At 38.9% G+C, this 23,178-nt stretch overlaps 2 protein-coding genes, 2 non-coding genes and 3 pseudogenes across 4 annotated transcripts; 3 read left to right on the top strand and 4 right to left on the bottom strand.

Annotated features, from left to right (window-relative positions):
• Positions 1 to 215: 215 nt before the first annotated feature.
• LOC147273565 (Peroxidase superfamily protein) lies at positions 216 to 2,819 on the top strand. Its single transcript, XM_086228515.1, has 4 exons — positions 216 to 434; positions 958 to 1,149; positions 1,457 to 1,622; positions 2,398 to 2,819. The coding sequence occupies exons 1-4, from the start codon at positions 216 to 218 to the stop codon at positions 2,817 to 2,819; spliced, it is 999 nt and encodes a 332-aa protein (XP_086084641.1).
• A 1,305-nt stretch (positions 2,820 to 4,124) lies between these two features.
• LOC147273564 (U1 spliceosomal RNA) lies at positions 4,125 to 4,294 on the top strand (annotated as a pseudogene).
• Positions 4,295 to 12,130: 7,836 nt separating this feature from the next.
• Positions 12,131 to 12,291, top strand: LOC147273563 (U1 spliceosomal RNA). Its single transcript, XR_015119808.1, has one exon. It is a non-coding gene; the product is annotated as a U1 spliceosomal RNA (small nuclear RNA).
• A 2,120-nt stretch (positions 12,292 to 14,411) lies between these two features.
• LOC147273562 (geraniol 8-hydroxylase-like) lies at positions 14,412 to 15,014 on the bottom strand. The gene has a single exon (XM_086256866.1). The coding sequence runs from the start codon at positions 14,961 to 14,963 to the stop codon at positions 14,412 to 14,414; it is 552 nt and encodes a 183-aa protein (XP_086112992.1). The 5' UTR covers positions 14,964 to 15,014.
• A 44-nt stretch (positions 15,015 to 15,058) lies between these two features.
• Positions 15,059 to 15,708, bottom strand: LOC147273561 (geraniol 8-hydroxylase pseudogene; annotated as a pseudogene).
• A 1,807-nt stretch (positions 15,709 to 17,515) lies between these two features.
• LOC147273560 (U1 spliceosomal RNA) lies at positions 17,516 to 17,676 on the bottom strand. The gene has a single exon (XR_015119780.1). It is a non-coding gene; the product is annotated as a U1 spliceosomal RNA (small nuclear RNA).
• Positions 17,677 to 20,216: 2,540 nt separating this feature from the next.
• On the bottom strand, positions 20,217 to 20,386 carry LOC147273559 (U1 spliceosomal RNA; annotated as a pseudogene).
• Between the last annotated feature and the right edge of the window lie 2,792 nt (positions 20,387 to 23,178).

Genomic DNA, 23,178 nt, shown 5'->3' with positions numbered 1-23,178 from the left:
AGTAGTTGCATCAACTTCGATCAAAATCTCAAAAAGGAATGTCTTTATGTTAAGTTGGTATGAAAACATGGAAAGAAACATTCTTAAGCAAGTAAAATAAAACGTCACTGTAAGACTAAGGGCTAATATATACATAGAGGTCGATGCTGTCCCAGATAATCCTAATATCAAATCAAGGCTATTCTTTCATGCACTATTATTTTCCATAGGAGCAGATGGGGAGGGTATACTTGATTTTAGTAGCAGCATTGGTTTTGCATGGCCCTGGAACTTTGGCTGGTGATGATGATGGTGCTCTTGTTCTTGAGTATTACAAAGAAAAGTGCCCCTTGGCAGAAGAGATTGTGAGGCATAATGTTGAGATTGCAGTGGTTAAAGACCCTCGAATGGCTGCTTCACTCCTTCGATTGCATTTTCACGATTGCTTTGTTATGGTTACTCTTCTCTCTCTCTCTCTCTCTCTCCCACTCTTTCTCCTTCGCTCGTGCACACAAACACACAGGATGCCAAATTAATGTGGACTTGGGTTTTGAAAGTCTGTCAAGGTTAATGCATACAGAGAAAAATAATAATCTTGTGAGACGGTCATACCATATCATCATTTATACTAATGTAATGCATCCAACAACTTAAAGAAATCCATTTGTTAATATTTTATAGGAAACACACTATATCGGTATGATCTACATAAGTTTTTCTTGCAGAGATGTAGAATGAGCAATATCATGCAACTCATGATACTTGCTTGTTATATACTTGGGAGCATTACTCTCCCAATTAAAAAATTGAGCAAAACTTAGTCTTCAAATAACAATTTCAACTCTAAGATAGTTCGCTCCAATCCTAGATTTGTGTAAATTTACCAATATTGTTCTGCATTGACTCCACTCTAGAATAATTGATTTATTTATTTTTGTTAATCTAGTTTCTGTTTCTTCAATTCTTGTGTGGAGTTAGGGTTGCGATGCATCTGTTCTTTTAGATAGCTATGGAGGCATAGTGAGTGAAAAGCAAGCTGGCCCCAACCTGAATTCTTTACGCGGATTTGAAGTCATTGATGAGATCAAATATCTCCTGGAAGAGGCTTGTCCAGGAACAGTTTCATGTGCTGATGTTCTAGCCTTGGCTGCTCGAGATTCTGTAGCATTGGTACATTTCTCTTTAAATTTTCTTCCAAGTAATTCTTTAAAATTGGCATAGAGTACGAGCCAATTTCATTGTTCACATAATATTTCAATGTTAAAATTAGTCAATATGTACTATATATGGAGACTAAGGCTAAAATAAATGACTTCTTGCGAGTCACATGGCTTGGATGACTAAGGTTGAAGAAAACCTTTATTGTGCAGTAATGAACTAATGATACAAACACATTGGTAATTTTACAAATTGAATTTTAATTCCTTGTAACATTTCTTTCCCTTTTTTTTTTTTTCTTCCTTTTCATGAAAATTAGAGAGGTGGGCCTAGCTGGAATGTCTTGCTAGGCAGGAGAGACTCACTGGAAGCAAGCTTCAGTGGTGCCAATCAGTTCATCCCTGCTCCAAATTCCTCTCTAGAAACTCTCATTGCAAAATTCAAGCAACAGGGCCTTGATGTAGGAGACTTGGTTGCCTTATCAGGTAAAACATTCTATATCATACAAGTGCCTAATTCTAAGCTTAAGTGTATTTCTCTAAAACAACCTCTGAATTTTGCTTCAAGACTTGTAATCTTTAAAGAGAAAGGGTTGAGTATTTGCAATCTTCAAGGTCTTCTGAATAAATATGGAGATGCTTTCTGTCTCCACCATTGTTTTGTCGCTTTTAACCCTTCACGGGTTTTTACATTCCAAATCAAAATGCATTTGGTGCATTATTGGTTTTCATGGACTCCATGTAAATCGAGGGTCACTTCATGCATGTTTGGCATGCAAAGAGGTCATCCAATCTCATAGTGAAAATGGAAAACTTGAATGAAGTGAAATAAAATTTTGCATCCACTTTCAAATATTGTCTAAATTGTCTTGTGTCTAAATGTGGAAAATACGATTCCACTTTTGTTCTTTTGTCTTTTTGTGGATTTTCAATTGGTAGCCAAGCAAAGATTAATGATGGTTTAATTTTTTTGCAAAGTTGCATTCTTTTCTTTTTGCTTTCTTTTCATACTTCTTTTTCCGCTTTTGTTTTCTTTTTTAAAATGCCATACACATATATAGATGATTTTGGAATCAAATACATGCATTTAAACATTTTTGTTTCCTCAAGATTTAAAGGGAATCGTAGAATTCCCACTTTAATTCCCACCATTTTCTTGCTACCAACAGATTTTTTTTGTTTAATCAAGTTTTGTAACCCTACTTCAATGAAATGACTATTAAATGCTAGCATTTACAAGCTAGGGTTGGTAAGCTTGCAGGAAGCCACACAATGGGAAAGGCAAGATGTTTAAGCTTCAGGCAGAGGGTGTATGATGTGAACTTCAAAGGAGAACATGATAAATACAAGAGATATACAACCTTTCGAAGAATCTTACGGTCCATATGCCCAGAATCCGGGAGGGATAACGATTTAGCACCACTTGATCTTATGACACCAGCCAGATTTGACAACCATTATTACCTTAACATACTCCAAGGGAAAGGTTTGCTGGGGTCTGATGGTGTGTTGGTCACACAAGACGATGAAGGGGAGATACTAAAGCAGGTGTGGGCTTATGCCTTTGATGAGAAACTTTTCTTTGCTTCATTTGCGAACTCAATGATCAAGATGGGAAACATCAATACAATCACTGGAAACCAAGGAGAGATCAGGAGGAAATGTAGGTTTGTCAACACCTAGCTAGCTAGGTAGAGCATGTATGGAACTCAAAGTTTCAGTTTAATTAATTAGGAGCCATGCATTGAGCCTCTTATTTATGTATTATACATATGCTTTAGAAATTACTGATAGCATGTTGTCCCTATAATTAAATTGCCTATAAATGAGAATGACTACTGACTAGCACATTGTGACTTCTTGAGGCTGGTTCTCATAAATTGGCCTCAAAGCAGTGAAGAGCTAATTAGCGAGCATTGAATTAATATGACATTTCACTATGGGTCAAAAAGCACAAAAAATGAATTCGTCACACTGTTTGACATTGAACACAAGCACAAGTAGTCAAGTGCCATTCAAGTTTTGGGCGCATACACATATGATTGTGCCCACCATTTTTGCCCGCGTATATATACTGACTGTTATACCCATCATGTTAGTGTAGGCATTGTTGAGAGAAAGATCTCACATTAAAAATGTGAGACCTTGCACAGTAGCTTTTAAGTATTTGGACTACTTCTCCCATTGCTAATTGGTTTTGGGATAAATCCCTAAATTACTTCATGATATCAAAGTATGTTATCCACGTATTAGGCCCAACGGTTACACGTGCTCTCATGTCACCCAATACAAATTGTTCACCCTCCCATTGCCAATTGGTAGATGCAAAGATTACTTCATAATTACTACTATGCTGACTATTCCTTAGGAGCAGTAAGATCGAACCAATCACAACCTCAAATATTACGGCCGTTGTGATTCGTGCTTATATTTGTCTGTGGGCGTAGGAAAGTAGCTAATTAAGCATCTTGGTTCTTCTTCTTCTCAACCAAAACGGAAAATATATACTTTCCCAACAATTTTTCCAATTTTTTTCTTATCTCTATCACACAAGGTTCTATAATTCATCCATGTAAGCTTCATACCAAGTAAGAAGATCCACTGCCGTCGAAAACAGACAAGCAAATAGGTCCATATTTATAAAATAGCATCCATCAAGTTCACCAAAGATAGACATTAGAATGTTTGTCTGGATGAATTTCAGTTCATAGTGTAGAGATTGAACTTGAGCGAGTTTCCAATATTTTACACAAACCCTTTGGATGCTTCGATTTATTGCCATTGAAATATTGAATGATAAGTCTGTAAACTTTTCTTTGCTTCATTTGTAAAGTCAATATATATGATCAAACATCAATACAATCACTGGAAACCAAGGAGAGAGATCATGAAGAATTGTAGGTTGGTGATAAGTCCCACATCGAAAAGGAGAAAGAGGAGGCATGTGTAAGTGATGGTACATAAGAGAGATGTGTGGATTGGTAAAACTTACTTACCTGGATGGGGTGAATGGGCGATCAAGAAGGCCCATGGCCTAGGTTGGTGACCTCCATTGCACTTTGGGAGGGGTGCTCGCCTAAGATCTACCCATGTGGCCATGTGGTAGAGCCTACATCATTATTTGTTGCAGCGAGGGCCTGCGTTCGCGCGGCCCTTGTCCCAAACCCTAGTTCAAAATTCTTCTAGTTGCTTGGGTATATACAAAAGCTATTTGTTTCATTCCTTCAATTTCTTGTTTTCTTTTGGTTAGACATCACTGAGAAATCAACAACTTACCTGGTGTTTCTTGGTATAGTTCCTGATGTATTATTTTTTAAGTTAAGAAGTTGGTTTGTTCTTTTCTATTTTGGAAATGCTATCTTGGAATTTTGGAACGGGTATTTTACTCATACTTTTCATTATGATTTATTAATATTATAATGGTAAATCGAATGCATGAGAATAAGGATAAGAATCGCTTGTTTCTTTGTGAATGCAAACCTTTGTTGGGTTTTGTAATAAAAAAAAAAAAAGGGAATCTAATTTGGTAAAAATTAAAGCAATCATGTACATAACAAAAACCGGTTCAATTAGGAGACCTAAAACATAACTATTCTCCACTCGAGAACAGAAGCCCTAGGAAGCAGAATATAAACCGACCCTGTAATTATATCAACATTCCTAAACATTCCTATCATACTAGTATCAACATTAATTGCATGTTAAGAAGGATCTCGATCTGCAGGTCACTCAAATGTCCATTGGTTCTCCTTGTAAGAGATGTCTCTTGTGTAACTGCTGTATTCAAATGTTTTTAAACTTGAATTATTGTTTCAGCTGATTGGTCTTCTAGGATTCCTTAAGAATAGGTCTTCCAGTTTTATAGATAATTCAGTCTTGTACTTGTATATATCTAGCTGCTTGTACTTGTATATATCTACCTGCTGCCGTGAATAAAGTTTAAGATTTCCAATCACCCTTTTGGTTAATCTCTATATGGTATCAGAGCCATAAAATCTCTCCCCTGTTAATCTTTTTTTTTTCAAACTCAATGGCAACACCTCACGCCATTCTCACTTCCAACAATCATCAACTCCTCACCATAAACACAGCTGCCCAAACTCCCATCAAACTCACCTCCACAAATTATCTTTCTTGGAAAATTCAATTTGAATCCTTATTTGTTGGCTATGATCTTCTGGGGTATATTGATGGAACCACACCCTGCCCTCCCCAAACTCTCACCACCGACACTGTCACCACCCCCAATCCAGCCTATCGCACTTGGGTACGCCAAGACAAATTAATTCTGAATGCCATCATTGGCTCTCTTTCTCCAACTCTTATTTCATTTGTTGCTCGTGCCACCACCTCCAGGGAAGCTTGGAACACCCTCTCCAACACCTATGCCAAACCAACTCATGGCCGCATCAAACAAGTCAAAAATCTTCTGAAAAATCCCAACAAAGGCACTATGACTATCACTGACTTTCTTCACTCAATCAAAGCTCGTTCTGACTAGCTTGCTATTCTCGGTGCCCCAATGGATGCATAAGACCTCACTGAAAAAATTCTAGATGGCCTTGGAGAAGAATACAAAGAACTTGTCCGGGCTGTTCAGGCTCGTGACAACCCAATCTCGTTTGAGGAGCTTCATGAAAAGTTGCTCTCCTTTGAAGCTTCACTTCCTGTTCACTCCAAGCCCGAGCTTCCCCACCCTATTACAGCCAATCCTGCCAATCGGACATCCTTCCCCACCAACAATTGGCGACCCAACCATTCAGGCAACACTTGGCGTCCCAACTCCAATACCTCCTCTCAACCAGGTCAAACCACTTGGCGTCCACCCTCTCAAAATTGGCGGCCATCTTCTACCTCTAGCCCCTCAAACTGCAACAACAATCGGCCTCCACCACGCCCATATCAAGGTTACTGTCAAGTCTGTGGTGTCCAAGGTCATACTGCCAAGCGTTGTCCATCCTTTCAATTTGTGGCTGTTCAACCCTCCTCTGCTGCTGGATCTCCGGCCAATACCAGACCGTGGCAACCTCAAGCTCAATTTGCAGCAAGCTCTAACACCAAACCAAATTGGCTACTCGACAGTGGAGCATCCCACCATGTTACTACAGACCTGAGTAACCTGTCTCTTCACACTCCATATCATGGTTCTGATGATGTTATGATCGGTGATGGTACCAATCTCTCTATCTCTCACACTGGCTCCCTCTCCCTCTCCTCAACAAACCATTCCTTCACTTTAAATGATGTTCTTTGTGTCCCTAACATGCAAAAGAATTTAATCTCTATTTCTCAATTTTGCTCCTCAAATAATACTTCTGTTGAATTCTTACCCTCTTGTTTTCATGTGAAGGACCTTAGCACAGGAAGCATTCTCCTGACCGGCGGTACCAACGCAGGCGTGTATGAATGGCCAGCATCCTCACCTCCTGTCACTTCCCCAATCTTTGCACTCTCCCACATCAAAACCACTTCTTCAAATTGGCATCACCGCCTTGGTCATCCAGCCTTTCCTATTTTAAAATTTATTATTTCCAATTATCATTTACAATCTTCTTCTCCCATGCCAAAAGAATTCTCATGTAATGCTTGTCATATTAATAAAAGTCATAAGTTATCTTTTTCAAATTCTTCACTTGTCTCTACTAAACCATTGGAAATACTCTTTTCTGATGTATGGACCTCCCCAATTTTGTCGCAAGATGGTTTTAAGTATTATGTGATATTTGTTGATCATTTTACCAAATATACATGGTTCTATCCTCTCAAACGAAAATCAGATGTGCATGACATTTTTCAAAAATATAAACCTCTTGTAGAAAATTACTTCAAACAAAAAATAATCACTCTTTATTCAGACAATGGGGGAGAGTATATCGGTCTTAAAAATTTTTTATCCCACCATGGCATCACTCACTTAACTACACCACCTCATACTCCAGAACACAATGGATACTCAGAAAGAAGACACAGACATATTGTGGAAACTGGCCTGTCTCTCCTTTCTCATGCATCTATTCCCACTACTTTTTGGCCCCATGCCCTTGCCACTGCCGTTTATTTGATTAATAGAATGCCCACTCCTGGACTTAACTTTACATCTCCATATGAGGCAATTTTTCAAAAGAGTCCTAACTACTCCAAATTGAAGGTTTTCGGCTGCCTATGTTACCCATGGCTTCGACCATATACATCTCATAAATTAGAACCTAAATCCCAACCTTGTGTATTTTTGGGATACTCTCTATCCCAAAGTGCATACATCTGTTTCAATCTCTCCACCTCTAAAACATATGTGTCTCGCCATGTCCAATTTGTTGAAACTAATTTTCCATATACATCACTCCCTACTGACCTCTCCCATTTAGCCACCACCAATCCAGCCCAATGGTTTCCACCTGTCATTCCCGTCCCTCCTACCCCGTCGCTGGTCACCACCACGCCATCAGTGGACCGCCCTCAGGAGCTGCTGTCTTCTACAGGTCAGTCACACTCTCTTTCCACTGCACCATTACTGCACAATCCTATCTCCATCTCTCCAATACCACAAGCCCACACCGAGCCCACATCACCCATACTACAAACCGAGCCCATCCCACCCATGCCACACACCCAGACCACCCCACCCTTGCCACGAACCGCGACCACCCCCCCTATGCCACACACCCAGACCACCACACCCATGCCACAAACCGCGACCACCCCCCCTATGCCCCAAACCGAGCCCACCCCACCTGCCCTGCAAACCCAAGTCCAATCTTCACCATCTCCAACCCCACCGCCACCACCTCCCACCCGCCACCCTATGCTTACCCGAGCCAAAAACAACATTGTTAAACCAGTTCAAAAACTCAATCTTCATGCCATTAAGTCACCATCACCAATCCTTGAACCCACCTCTATCACTCAAGCCATCAAAGATCCTAACTGGCGTCAAGCCATGTCTGAAGAGTACAATGCACTTGTTTGTAATGGAACATGGGAGCTTGTTCCTTCTGCCGGTATTACCAATTTGGTAGGTTGTAAATGGGTTTTCCGTATTAAAAGGCTTTCTGACGGTTCTATTGACAGGTACAAGGCTCGCCTTGTAGCTAAAGACTTTCATCAACGGCCCGGTGTGGATTTTCATGAGACCTTCAGTCCAGTTATTAAGCCCACTACTGTTCGATTAGTTCTTAGTATTGCTGTAAGTAATGGGTGGTCACTTCGGCAACTGGATATCAATAACGCTTTCTTGCAGGGTCACCTCACCGAAACTGTTTTCATGGCACAACCACCAGGTTTCGTGGACCCGGATCATCCAACACATGTTTGCAAGCTCCACAAAACCATTTATGGTCTCAAGCAAGCCCCACGTGCCTGGTACCATGAGTTGCGCCAATTTCTCTTGCAATCTGGGTTCCGCAACTCTCATTCAGACACATCTCTTTTCATATATAATTGCTCTGGCTCCATTCTTTATTTATTGGTGTATGTGGATGACATTATCCTAACGGGTAACAATGTTGCAGCTGTCACAGAGTTTGTTGCTTCCTTAGCTGGCCGCTTCTCTCTCAAAGACCTTGGGTCCTTATCTTATTTTTTGGGTGTTGAGGTTCTTCCTCATTCTCATGGTCTTTTACTTTCACAGAAAGGTTATATTGATGACTTGCTGAAACGCACGCACATGCAAGGTGCTAAACCGGTCCTCACGCCATTGCCTACTAGTTCTTCTACAATTTCTCTTGCTCATGGCACTCTTCTTCTTGACCCCACTCAGTATCGTGCCACTGTTGGGAGTCTGCAGTATCTCTCTCTCACTCGGCCCGATATCTTCTACGCCGTCAACAAGATGTCCCAATTCATGCACCGCCCTACTACGGAACATTGGGCTCTTGTGAAACGCATCTTGCGTTATCTCAGTGGTACCATGTCCAAAGGCCTTCTCCTTCATCGCAGTTCACCCATGTCTCTTCATAGTTTTTCGGACACCCTTCATGCATTTTCAGACGCCGACTGGGCTGGTAACAGGGACAATTACTCTTCCACTGGTGCTTATCTTGTGTATTTGGGTAAAAATCTGATTTCTTGGAGTTCTAAAAAGCAATCCACTGTTGCTCGATCATCTACCGAAGCCGAGTATCGCTCTGTGGCGGCTACATCTGCAGAACTTCGTTAGGTGTGCTCTCTTCTGTCTGAACTTGGTTTTCCCGTTTCTACTATGCCTGTAATATATTGTGATAACGTGGGTGCCACACAACTCAGCTCCAACCCTGTTTTTCACTCTCGCATGAAGCATGTGGCTGTTGATTATCACTTCATCCGGGATCAGGTACAATCTGGCATGCTACGGGTAGCCCATGTCTCCTCTATGGATCAACTTGCTGATCTTCTGACCAAACCTTTATCTACAGCTCGCTTTCAATTACTCTGCTCCAAGATTGGCCTCTTTGATCGCGGCTCATCTTGAGGGGGCATGTAAGAGATGTCTCTTGTGTAACTGCTGTATTCAAATGTTTTCAAACTTGAATTATTGTTTCAGCTGATTGGTCTTCTAGGATTCCTTAAGAATAGGTCTTCCAGTTTTATAGATAATTCAGTCTTGTACTTGTATATATCTAGCTGCTTGTACTTGTATATATCTACCTGCTGCCGTGAATAAAGTTTAAGATTTCCAATCACCCTTTTGGTTAATCTCTATACTCCTTGCCAACCTCTGCTTCTTCCTCAGGAGTGAAGTCATTCGTGATGTTGAAAGTCTTGCGAATCTGTTCAGGAGTCTTTTCCTTGATCATGTCTGCAACAGTCTGGCAGGTAACATCCAGAAGGCTCTTAATGTTGAGATAGTTTGCAAAACTGTAAATAAACTCTTAGGCTTCGTTTGATGCATAGGATTGGATAAAATAGGATAAATGACAAAATTATATGTATTTAAGGAAGAAAACAAATGGTGTTTTATAACTTGAAGGAAGAAGATGGATTAGCTATAAGGGGAAGCTTATCCCTCATAATCCCACCATTTTGGGGGGGATTGGAAGAGATAAGTTTTTTTCTATAATTAGTCTATCTCTTTTTCATTTTTTTCCTTAAAGTTAGAAGATTATTCCTTGAATACATATAATTTTGCCATTTATTCTATCATATCCAATTCTATGCACCAAACGAGGCCTTCATTTCCAAAAAAATAATAATATATTGTAGGACTGGGAAGCTAGTCCAACTGAATGGTAACTCAATCCATTTAACAATCTCGATCTATCCATTTAACAACTGGAAAAAAAAAAAAAAAAATTAATGCTTCCTCCAACTGAATGGTAGCAGCTGCCTTCTCTATTTGCTTTTCCTTTTTCCTAATACTATGTGGAAAAACCAAAAGCTCTCTCTCTCTTTCCCATTCAACCAATCTGGTGGGTAACTCAACTTACTCAGATATGGGACGAGAACAACAATCTACGCAAGAATGTTTACATTGACTTTGTTCTTTTGTTAATAATTTCTGTTTCTAGCGTCAATTCTTGTGTGGAGTTAATAATCGACGCGATGCATCTCTTTTAGATAGCTATATATGGAGGCATAGTGAGTGAAAACTGAAACGCAAGCTGGCTCCAATCTAATATCTCCTGGAACAGTTTAAGTTTAATTTTTTAGGAGCCATTGAGCCTCTTATTTCTGTATTACATATATGCTTTAGAACTTAATTAATGATGGCATGTTGTTCCTATAATTTGCGCTATAAATGAGAATGACTACTAACTAGCACATTTGTGACTTTTAGAGGTTCCCATAAATTGGCCAGCAGATAGTGCAGAGCTAATTAGCAAACATTGAATTAATATAACACTAGTACACTACTCACTAGTACTGACTAGCACATTGTGACTTCTTGAGGCTGGTTCTCATAAATTGGCCTCAAAGCAGTGAAGAGCTAATTAGCGAGCATTGAATTAATATGACATTTCACTATGGGTCAAAAAGCACAAAAAATGAATTCGTCACACTGTTTGACATTGAACACAAGCACAAGTAGTCAAGTGCCATTCAAGTTTTGGGCGCATACACATATGATTGTGCCCACCATTTTTGCCCGCGTATATATACTGACTGTTATACCCTTCATGTTAGTGTAGGCATTGTTGAGAGAAAGATCTCACATTAAAAATGTGAGACCTTGCACAGTAGCTTATAAGTGTTTGGGCTACTCCTCCTATTGCTAATTGGTTTTGGGATAAATCCCTAAATTACTTCATGATATCAAAGTATGTTATCCACGTATTAGGCCCAACGGTTACACGTGCTTTCATGTCACGCAATACAAATTGTCCACCCTCCCATTGCCAATTGATAGATGCCTAGATTACTTCATAACTACTATGCTGAACTATTCCTTAGGAGCAGTAAGACCGAACCAATCACAACCTCAAATATTACTACGTACCGTTGTGATTCGTGCTTATATTTGTCTGTGGGCATAGAAAAGTAGCTAAGCATCTTGGTTCTTCTTCTTCTCAACCAAAACGGAAAATATATACTTTCCCAACAATTTTTCCAACTTTTTTCTCATCTCTATCAGACTATCACACAAGGTTCTATAATTCATCCATGTAAGCTTCATACCAAGTAAGAAGATCCAATGCCGTCGAAAACAGAACAAGCAAATAGGTCCATATTTATAAAATAGCATCCATCAAGTTCACCAAAGATAGACATTAGAATGTTTGTCTGGATGAATTTCAGTTCATAGTGTAGAGATTGAACTTGAGCGAGTTTCCAATATTTTACACAAACCCCTTTGGATGCTTCGATTTATTGCCATTGAAATATTGAATGATAAGTCTGAAACTTTTCTTTGCTTCATTTGTAAAGTCAATATATATGATCAAACATCAATACAATCACTGGAAACCAAGGAGAGAGATCATGAAGAATTGAAGGTTGTTGATAAGTCCCACATCGAAAAGGAGACAGAGGAGGCATGTGTAAGTGATGGTACATAAGAGAGATGTGTGGTTTGGTAAAACTTACTTACCTGGATGGGGTCAATGGGCGGTCAAGAAGGCCCATGGCCTAGGTTGGTGACCTCCATTGCACTTTGAGAGGGGCGCTCGCCTAAGGTCTACCCAAGTGGTAGAGCCTACATCACTATTTGTTGCAGTGAGGGCCTGCGTTCGCGCGGCCCTCGTCCCAAACCATAGTTCAAATTTCTTCTAGTTGCTTGGGTATATATATAGAAGCTATTTGTTTCATTAATTCCTTCAATTTCTTGTTTTCTTTTGGTTAGTCATCTATTATTTTTTAAGTTAAGAAGTTGGTTTGTTCTTTTCTATTTTGGGAATGCTATATATATATATATATATATATATCTTTGAATTTTGAAACGGGTATCTTACTCATAGTTTTTCATTATGATTTATTAATATTATTATAATGGTAAATCCAATGAATGAGAGTAAGAGACTCGCTTGTTTTTTTGAAGATGCAAATCGTTGTTGGGTTTTCGATACTCCAAAAAAAAAATAAAAGAGGAATCTAATTTGGTAAAAATTAAAGTAATCACATAACAAAAACCGGTTTAATTAGGAGACCTAAAACATTAACTATTCTCCAGAACGTACAGAACCCCTAGGAAGCAGAAAATATATAAACCGACCCTGTAATTATATCAACATTCCTACACATTCCTACGATCCTATCATACATTGCATGTTAAGAAGGACCTCTATCTGCAGGTCACTCTATACGTTGCATTTATTGCATGTTGGGCCGGCTGTCCTTGGACTTAAGGTTTCTAGTATTTTTGGCTTGCAAATTAATCACCTTTAATAAAAAGCCAAAGAAGAATTGATTGTATGTTTAAAAATGTTAAGCATGCTGGTTTTCCAAATATTAAAAGTTTTTTTGAGACCTGAATTAAAGTTTTTGTTTTGTAACCTTTTGACCTTTCCGTTAATAATTTACAATTTTGACTCTCCATGCATTGTGGTTAAAATAATAGTCGAGACACTGGTGGAGACAATATCTACATCCAACCACTAGCTCGACCATAATTTAAATAAGTGGTAATTTAGTCATTTTACATTCAAAAGAGTTAAATTTGTAATTCTTTTGACGGGAATGTTAACAAGCAAGGCCTGAAAAGGAATCATTTAATGAAAATTTATATGAATCAATATTAATGTTTATATTAAAGAAAGAAAATACAGTAAATTTATTTTAAAATTTATTTTATAGTCTTTAATGATAACTAAACTCACCTAAAAGATTGCAATGACAAATAGATCCATTTTTAAGTTATAATACGAGTGAATGTGACTTTGTAAGCTTCAATTGTGTGTTTTATATTGGTTTCATTAGTTTTTGATATATGTGTAAGAAAAGATATAAGGTATATCTATAAGTATTATTTGTATATATGTAGTTCAAATAGTTATTGTTGCACAATAATAATTGCCGATCACTTGGTGAACAGTACCGAACGCTCAAAACTGTTCAGCGAGTGCTCGGTGAGTTTCATATAGCGCGCATTTCATTAAAGTAGACCGGGCTGAGATTTATTGTATCGTTTGGACTGGGTTATCAACCTTATTTTTCAAGTAGACTTAAAATAAAATAAAAAATAAAAAACCACCCTATAAAATAAGGTAATTACAAACTATCACTTCGATGATTTGCCCCACCCTTGACCTTGATCTCTTTATTCAATCTCTTTACTTTTTTCACTCTACGTTTTATTCAATCTATAATATTTTATTTAGGTCGACGTTTGGTAGTGTACGAGAAAGAAGAGATAGAATGGCAGAGAAAATATGCTTAATTATGTTAATCCAATGGGTCACATGCAATTAATTAAATATTTGAGTAGCTAGAGTTGACAAATAGTTTTGGGTCGCTGGTACGTTATTAGGTAATTAACTAGTATTGTTAACAACTAGTACTTGTACAGTGATACTCCACCTGTGTTTGCCGGCCAGTTTGTTAATCCAATGGGTCACAGATAATCAAACATTTGAGTATAGTTGACAAAATAGTTGTGCATAATATATGAGTATAAATTCACAGAATGATTATTCTGCTTACATTCTTACAACACACTTTATAATTATTAAGGAGCTAGAGCATCTACAATGTGGACACCGTTCTTGTAACAAACAGATTTAAGGATAGAAAATCAATACCTGATATATATAGAACTTGTCCGCATGCTATATGATGCCCGCACCACATCATTAATTTTCCATTATTGAGATATTAAAATTCACAACATAATTTTCCATTATTGTTGAAACCAATGGGGTTGTCCTCTTACTTGGGCACAGCTCTGAGAGGCTGAGCCATCTGTAAGGTGAGCCCAAATTTCTCCTCCATGTTGATAGTCTCTGGCAAAACCCCATCTTCAAGCTTCCAATCAAAGGAGTTAAGAAGCGACCCCAACATCAACTGTAACATTCGCATTGCCAATGGCAATCCAGGACATATTCTCCTTCCACTACCAAATGGGATAAGCTCAAAGTTCCTACCCAAAACATCAATTTGATCTAATCCCAAGAACCTCTCAGGCAAAAATGAGGTTGGCTTGTCCCAAATGCTGGGGTCCCTGCCAATGGCCCATGCGTTCACTAGCACTTGTGCACCCTTTGGAACTGTATAACCCCCGATTTCTACGTCTGCTTCGGCTTTGTGGGGGAGTAGCAAAGGAACTGTCGGGTGCAACCGGAAGATTTCTTTGATTATTGCTTGTAAGTAAGGGAGTCGAGTAATGTCGGATTCCTCGACTTGTTTTCCTCTTCCAATGATTTGCTCCATCTCGGCTTGAGCTTTCGACAGGCTTTCCGGGTGTCGTAGTAGTTCGGCCATTGCCCATTCCAATGTGGTTGCAGTTGTATCTGCCCCAGCAGCAAATAGATCCTATATATATATATTGCATGCAGAATTGGCTATAATTAAATTTGTTACTCTTTCTAATCATAACAATCACAATAAACTCAAGTAGGTTCCTATTATCAAACAAGTTGATCAAGAAATTAAAGAAGAAGTCGGGACTAACCAGAAACAAATGTTCAATTTCGGTCTTGTCCATATTCTCATTCTCCTCAGAGATGTTTAAAAGAGTATCTAGCATATCATTATTAGTGACATAATCATCCTTTTTTCTTGATTCCAATCTTTGGATGATGAATTGGCCAAAGAGATCCATCATTTTTCGAAAATGATTGGTCATGCGCCGCCTTATGCCTTGAGGGTCAATCTTCCTAAGTACAGGAAAGTAGTCGGCTAGGTTTGGTTTGGCAGCCTCTTCCATGATACCCCACACCACCTCCTTGAACTCTCTCGCCGTCTCACTACTCGTGTCTGCCAAATCCACAGAGAAGACAGTACGCGATAACAGATTCAGCGTAGTTTTAAAAGCAGCTTTTCCAATATCTACTGCTTTACCCGCTACCATACTGTTATGTACATCGTTGATCAGCTCTTGAACTTTTATACGCCGGAGGCCTTGGTTGGCATCAAGAATCTTAGTGGCAAACAATTGTGACTTGCAAATTCGGCAAGTCACAATTGTTTGCCATGTTTGGTACCCAAGAGATGCCGTACTCGCCATGTTTGGCGGCTTGGACTGCGTCTGGGACGGTTCGGTAGCACAAGGACTGGTCGTGGGTTCGGAGGATTTGTTTGGCCATGGTTGGCGAAGAAACTACAACTGTGGTTATTTGGCCAAGTTGCAAACTCATTATGGGGCCATAGCGTTGGGAAAGCTTAGTCATGGAGACGTGGGGTTTGTCGCCAATCTCCAACAGATTCCCGATCAAGGGAAATGGCTTTGGTCCCGGTGGAAGCCTAAGCCTTCTGTGATTGGCTTTGCTTCTTCTTCTTCTTGAACTTACAAATGAATGAAGGACTTGGATTGAGATCCAGGAAAAGAAAACACATAATAGTAAACAACTCAAGAAGTTTTCCATCTCTCTTTTCAGCACATGAATCATCATTCCACTGGTGGCATTTATATTTTTGGAGAAGTACTTGTTACTACTGCTACTTTAATTTACAAGCTAGTATGCTGTCAGAACAAAAAAGAAGTATGACGTGGAGAAAATAAAGTCAACTTACATCCAAGTTGTACTTCTAATCTGATTCATCGTGTTTATATCCCACCCAAAATGGGACATGGCCCACGTGAATATTTTGAGAGGTTGCTGTGATATTTCTAAGTGGATATCAGCAAGTTGAAGTAAAAGACGGGCCAGCAAGTATTAAGTTATTAACCCAAACTCTTGACCGAACATATTTGCAAGTCAGTCATCATCCTTATCTCATTCTCTAGTCATCAACAATAGTTATCCACTACTAAAGTTACTAAATAACTCATCTACAGTTGTTTACCTATTCTAAAAAATTAGTCTTTCTAAATCACATATCTGACTACAAAACTTAAGGACAAAATAAATGACTTATTATAAAAAAGGAGCTAAAAAACAATTTGAAAAGACCCTCTTCAACACACAACCCAAAATATCTCACAAAAATGTGAAATTAACCCTAAGGTATAATTTTTAGAAAATTATGATTAAATACCAAATATCAATAGTTTTTTAATAAAGCAGTAAGACACTAATTTTTTTTAGTTTAGGTACTAACCTAGAGTAAAACATTTTGGATTAGGTCACAAATCAGTTTGTCATACAGTTGTGACTGTCGAACAGTTACAGTTGTAATTGTCGAACAATCACAATTGTGACTATTTAAAATTTATAAAAAATCAAAATTTTTAGGATTTCATACTTTTGATTTAGGTTTGGGGGATGAAATCCTATAACCCAAAGACTAAATATTAAAGTTTAAGTCTTGCAAATATTGAAAAAACAATAAATCAATAAAAAAGTTATGACTGTTAGACAGTCACAGTTCGATATAACTATGTTTTTTAAAGTTGGTACCTAAACTGAAATTTAGTACCTAAACTGAAATGACATAAATGTTTTAGTAGTTGAAATGAAAAAACATTATAATTTGGTACCTAAAATCAATGGACCTTATAATTTTTACCAAATTAGATTCTTTTTTTTTTTTAGTACAAAACCCAACAAATTAAGGTTTGCATTTTCAAAGAAACAAGAGATTTGATCTTATTCTCATTCATTGGATTTAGCATTAGAATATTAATAAATCATAATGAAAACGGAGTACCCGTTTCAAAATTCCAAGATAGCATTTTCAAAATAGGAAAGAACAAACCAACTTCCTAACTTAAAAAATAATACATCAGGAACTATATATGCCAAGAAACACCAGGTTGTTGATTTCTCAGTGATGTCTAACCAAAAGAAACCAAGAAATTGAAGGAATTAATGTAACAAATAGCATGCATATATACCCGAGCAACTATAAGAATTTTGAACTATGGTTTGGGACGAGGGCCGCGCGAACGCAGGCCCTCACTGCAACAAATAATGATGTAGGCTCTACCACTTGGGTAGACCTTAGGCGAGCGCCCCTCTCAAAGTGCAATGGAGGTCACCAACCTAGGCCATGGGTCTTCTTGATCGCCCATTCACCCCATCCAGGTAAGTAAGTTTCACCAATCCACACATCTCTCTTATGTACTATCATTTACACATGCCTCCTCGTACTCCTTTTCGATGTGGGAGTTATTACCCATTATAGAACATCTTTTACTACCATCTTCTACAGTATGAATTGAAATTCTTTCTGACATATAAACAATTATAATGTATGTCTACCTTTCGTGAACTTGATGGATGATATTTTATAGATACAAACCTATTTGCTTGTTTCATTTTCGACAGCATCGGATCATCTTAATTTCAATGGGGAAACAGCTTGCCCATATATGGCCTACAATGAATTGCTTATTTTATTTCAGCGGGAAGGTAGTACTATATATAGATCGCTCATCTATCACTTTTCAAAATCCTTTTTCCCAACTTTCTCACATGGTATACATATATATATATATATATATATATGAAGCTTAGCTTACAGAACTTCGTGTGAAAGAGATGAGAGAAAAGTTGGAAATATAGTTGGGTTCTAAAGCATTTTCTTTTTTGGATAAGAAGAAGAATGCTTAGCAGCTTTTCAGTGCCCCCGAACAAAAATAAGACGAAATCCCAACCTCAGATATTAAAAAGATATTATTAATACATGAGGTCACAAATGTCAGACAAGGACACAAATATTTGTGCGCGCCTTCAAAATAAAATCAGATTCCACCCAAAGAAATAGTTAGTGTAGCAATTCTTCTTTATATTAGGCATGATTTTCGGGCCTAATATTGACACAATCATGTACCCCAAAAAGTGAATAATAGGTTGTCTTTGTGCTCAATGTAAAAAAATGTGTTAGTGTACCGGATCCATATATATTTGGGCATTTTGGCCGGAATGAGTGTTTTTCTAGTACTAGTGAGTAGTGTACTAGTGTTATATTAATTCAATGTTTGCTAATTAGCTCTGCACTATCTGCTGGCCAATTTATGGGAACCTCTAAAAGTCACAAATGTGCTAGTCAGTAGTCATTCTCATTTATAGCGCAAATTATAGGAACAACATGCCATCATTAATTAAGTTCTAAAGCATATATGTAATACAGAAATAAGAGGCTCAATGGCTCCTAAAAAATTAAACTTAAACTGTTCCAGGAGATATTAGATTGGAGCCAGCTTGCGTTTCAGTTTTCACTCACTATGCCTCCATATATAGCTATCTAAAAGAGATGCATCGCGTCGATTATTAACTCCACACAAGAATTGACACTAGAAACATAAATTATTAACAAAAGAACAAAGTCAATGTAAACATTCTTGCGTAGATTGTTGTTCTCGTCCCATATCTGAGTAAGTTGAGTTACCCACCAGATTGGTTGAATGGGAAAGAGAGAGAGAGAGCTTTTGGTTTTTCCACATAGTATTAGGAAAAAGGAAAAGCAAATAGAGAAGGCAGCTGCTACCATTCAGTTGGAGGAAGCATTAATTTTTTTTTTTCCAGTTGTTAAATGGATAGATCGAGATTGTTAAAGGGATTGAGTTACCATTCAGTTGGACTAGCTTCCCAGTCCTACAATTATTATTTTTTTGGAAATGAAGGTCTCGTTTGGTGCATAGGATTGGATATAATAGAATAAATGGCAAAATTATATGTATTCAAGGAATAATCTTCTAACTTTAAGGAAAAAAATGAAAAAGAGATAGACTAATTATAGAAAAAAACTTATCTCTTCCAATCCCCCCCAAAATGGTGGGATTATGAGGGATAAGCTCCCCCTTATAGCTAATCCATCTTCTTCCTTCAAGTTAGAAAACACCCTTCATCTTCTTCCTTCAACACATATGATTTTGTCATTTATCTTATCTTATCCAATCCTATGCACCAAACGAAGCCGAAGAGTTTATTTACAGTTTTGCAAACTATCTCAACATTAAGAGCCTTCTGGATGTTACCTGCCAGACTGTTGCAGACATGATCAAGGAAAAGACTCCTGAACAGATTCGCAAGACTTTCAACCTCACGAATGACTTCACTCCTGAGGAAGAACCAGAGGTTTGCAAGGAGAACCAATCGACATTTGAGTGACCGGCCTGCAGATCGAGATCCTTCTTAACATGCAATTAATGTTGATACTAGTATGATAGGAATGTTTAGGAATGTTGATATAATTACAGGGTCGGTTTATATTCTGCTTCCTAGGGCTTCTGTTCTCGAGTGGAGAATAGTTATGTTTTAGGTCTCCTAATTGAACCGGTTTTTGTTATGTTACGTGATTGCTTTAATTTTTACCAAATTAGATTCCGTTTTTTTATAACAAAACCCAACAAAGGTTTGCATTTACAAAGAAACAAGCGATTCTTATCCTTATTCTCATGCATTCGATTTAGCATTATAATATTAATAAATCATAATGAAAACTATGAGTAAAATACCCGTTCCAAAATTCCAAGATAGCATTTCCAAAATAGAAAAGAACAAACCAACTTCTTAACTTGAAAAATAATACATCAGGAACTATACCAAGAAACACCAGGTTGTTGATTTCTCAGTGATGTATATACCAAGCACCTAGATCGAAGAAATATATTTTGAACTATGGCTTGGGACAAGGGCCGCGCGAACGCAGGCCCTCGCTGCAACAAATAATGATGTAGGCTCTACCACATGGCCACATGGGTAGATCTTAGGCGAGCACCCCTCCCAAAGTGCAATGGAGGTCACCAACCTAGGCCATGGGCCTTCTTGATCGCCCATTCACCCCATCCAGGTAAGTAAGTTTTACCAATCCACACATCTCTCTTATGTACCATCACTTACACATGCCTCCTCTTTCTCCTTTTCGATGTGGGACTTATCACCAACCTACAATTCTTCATGATCTCTCTCCTTGGTTTCCAGTGATTGTATTGATGTTTGATCATATATATTGACTTTACAAATGAAGCAAAGAAAAGTTTCTCAACTATAAGCCCACACCTGCCTTAGTATCTCTCCTTCATGATCTTCGGTGACCAACACACCGTCAGAACCAAGCAAACCTTTGATCCTTTGGAGTATGTTAAGCTAATAATATATGGTTGTCAAATCTGGCTGGTGTCAAAAGATCAAGTGGTGCTAAATCGTTGTCCCTCCCAGATTCTGGGCATATAAGCCGTAAGATCCTTCCAAAGCTAGTTTACAGCATACACCCTCTGCTTGAAGCTAAACATATTGCCTTTCCCCATTGTGTGGTTTCCTGCACGCTTACCAACCCTTGTAAATGCTAGCATTTAATAGCTATTTCATTGAAGAAGGAATACATAATTAACTTGATTTAAAAAAAAAAAAAAATCTGTTTGGTACGTTTGCAAGAAAATGATGGGAATTAAAGTTGGAATTCTATGATTCCCTTAAAACGCATGTATTTGATTCCACAATCAACTTTATATATATGTGGCATCTAAAAAAAGAAAGAAAAAAGCCGAAAATGGTGTATGATCAAAGAACAAAAAAAGATAAGCCATCATGAAGTTTCACATTTGTACTCTGAAGATTGGATGGCCTCTTTGCATGCCAGACATGAAGTGACCCTCTACATCTCCATGAAAACCACAATTACAATGTTATTTTTGGGATATACGGCAAGGGAAAGAACACAGGTAGGTCTAACACTTTAACCTACCTCAATCACATAGCTCTCCCGAGTCTCCCGGCCGCTTTACATTGTTCACCCAGTGCCGTCTTGTCTTCAAGCCTTAGCATCAGGAGTTGATCGATCGTAATTCGATTAAACATACTGATCTTTATCTTGGACAAACAAGTGATTTGATTATGTGAGGGTGTGTTTTAACATATTTTAAAAGATTTTCTTTTTATCTATTTGAGGGATGGGGAATCGAACTTGGATGCAAGGGGCAATTATGTGGCCCTTAATTGGGCTATCCCATCAACTGCACATATTTTAAGAGATTCGTTGGTTTATAATTTAAGATGAGTGCTGCTATTTGCACACCCTTTTTTTTCTTTTTGCACACCTTTTTGTAAAAAAACAATAAAAAATTAAAGGAAAAGACCACACTCACCCTCACCCAACACACCCCAACTCCATTTTTTCTCTTTTGCACACCCCATCAACAGACAAAAAAAAACACACACACCCAGCCACACACACCCCCCTTCATCTCCCTCACCCGACCACACCCACCCACCCACGCAGCCCTCTGTTTTTTTTTCCTTCCAAGCCCGGCAGCCCCTTTCTCCTTTCCACTCGCCCAATCACCACCGCGCGCAGCACCACCTTCCTCGCAGCACCACCACCGCGCGCCACCACTAACCACCATCTTCCTTTCTCTCCGCATGCACCATCACCACAGCACCCCCAAAACAGCCACCACAACCAGCCCGGAAGCCCCTCCTCGGCTCCTCCATCTCTCTCTCTCTCTCCTTCCCTCTCTCCTCTCTCCCTTCTCTCTTCCCTCCCTTTCTCTGTCGCTGCGGTTGGTTCGGTAGACAACCACCGAACGAAACTAATGGTTTCGGCAAATGACTGCCGAACGAAACTGACAGCTTCGACGGATGGCTACCGAACGAACCCGCCGGTTTCGGCGGATGACTACCGAACGGCCTGCGCGCGAGGAAGGTCCGATGGTGGTACTGCTGCGAGCAGGGTGGTGCAGAAGGTGCTGCGCGGGTGTGTTAACAGAGAAAGAGAGAGAGGGAAGGAGAGAGAGTGGGGCCGGGGCTGGGTGGAGGGGAGGGAAGAGGTCGGGCTGGGTGGAGGGGAAGGAGGTGGGCTGGAGGGAGGGTGCGACGGGGCTGAGGCTTGGTGGAGGGGAGGGGTGGTGCCGGAGAGAGGAGAGGTGGTGCCGGAGAGAGGAGAGGTGGGGATGGGGTGTGTGGGTGAGGGAGTGTGTACGGGGGGGGGAGATGGGGGATGGGGTGTGTGATTTTTGGGTGTGTGTTTTTTTTTTCTGTTTAGGAAGGGTGTGCAAAAAGAAAAATAGATGGGGTATAAGGATCTTTTCTCTTGAGGTTTTTTTTTTTTTTTTTTTAGGAAAGGGTGTGCAAAGAGAAAAAAAGGGTGTGCAAATAGCAGCACTCTTTAAGATTGATAGTTTATTGTCAAAGGCTTGTATTTGTTTGTTGGATTTTTTTTTTTTTTTAGCACAGTTGCAATTGCACAATTTGCACCAGATTTTTTGTTAGTGTTCAAAGTCGCTCAATATTGAATCTGAATTCGACAAGTTAAACTTCAAACTCCTTGTCCATTTCAGTGTTTTTGAAAGTTGTGAGACCCTTTTAGGGCTCGGGAGCCAATAATGGCAAGCTAGCTCATTAGAGTTGCACTGACATACATTACTACCAACAACAATTGAGTTATATACAACCTCTTACGATTCCTGTCTGTGGGGTATTAGCCACCGAAATTCAATTGTTAAATGGACAGCGAGAAACAACAAACTAATGATTGCATTACACAAAAAGCATGAACAAACACATCAAAAGATTCAAAACATTACACATAACCAGATTTGCCTACTCAAAAAGCCAATAAGATCAATTCAGTCAAAAGGCTTTTATCACAAGAC

This window comes from Dryas octopetala, chromosome 9 (assembly GCF_963921425.1).
Source record: "Dryas octopetala chromosome 9, drDryOcto1.1, whole genome shotgun sequence".
Lineage (NCBI taxonomy): Eukaryota > Viridiplantae > Streptophyta > Magnoliopsida > Rosales > Rosaceae > Dryas > Dryas octopetala.
The sequence above is the reverse complement of the archived record's forward strand: the minus strand, read 5'-3'. Positions and strand labels throughout refer to the sequence as shown.

What these genes read in the sequence shown, in the direction of transcription:
- LOC147273565 (XM_086228515.1), top strand. Translation starts at nt 216, where the DNA reads ATGGGGAGGGTATACTTGATTTTAGTAGCAGCATTGGTTTTGCATGGC. An exon ending in TTCACGATTGCTTTGTTATG is followed by an intron (nt 435 to 957) that starts GTTACTCTTCTC and finishes GTGTGGAGTTAG; the next exon opens with GGTTGCGATGCATCTGTTCT. An exon ending in CTCGAGATTCTGTAGCATTG is followed by an intron (nt 1,150 to 1,456) that starts GTACATTTCTCT and finishes CATGAAAATTAG; the next exon opens with AGAGGTGGGCCTAGCTGGAA.
- LOC147273562 (XM_086256866.1), bottom strand. Translation starts at nt 14,963, where the DNA reads ATGGCCGAACTACTACGACACCCGGAAAGCCTGTCGAAAGCTCAAGCC.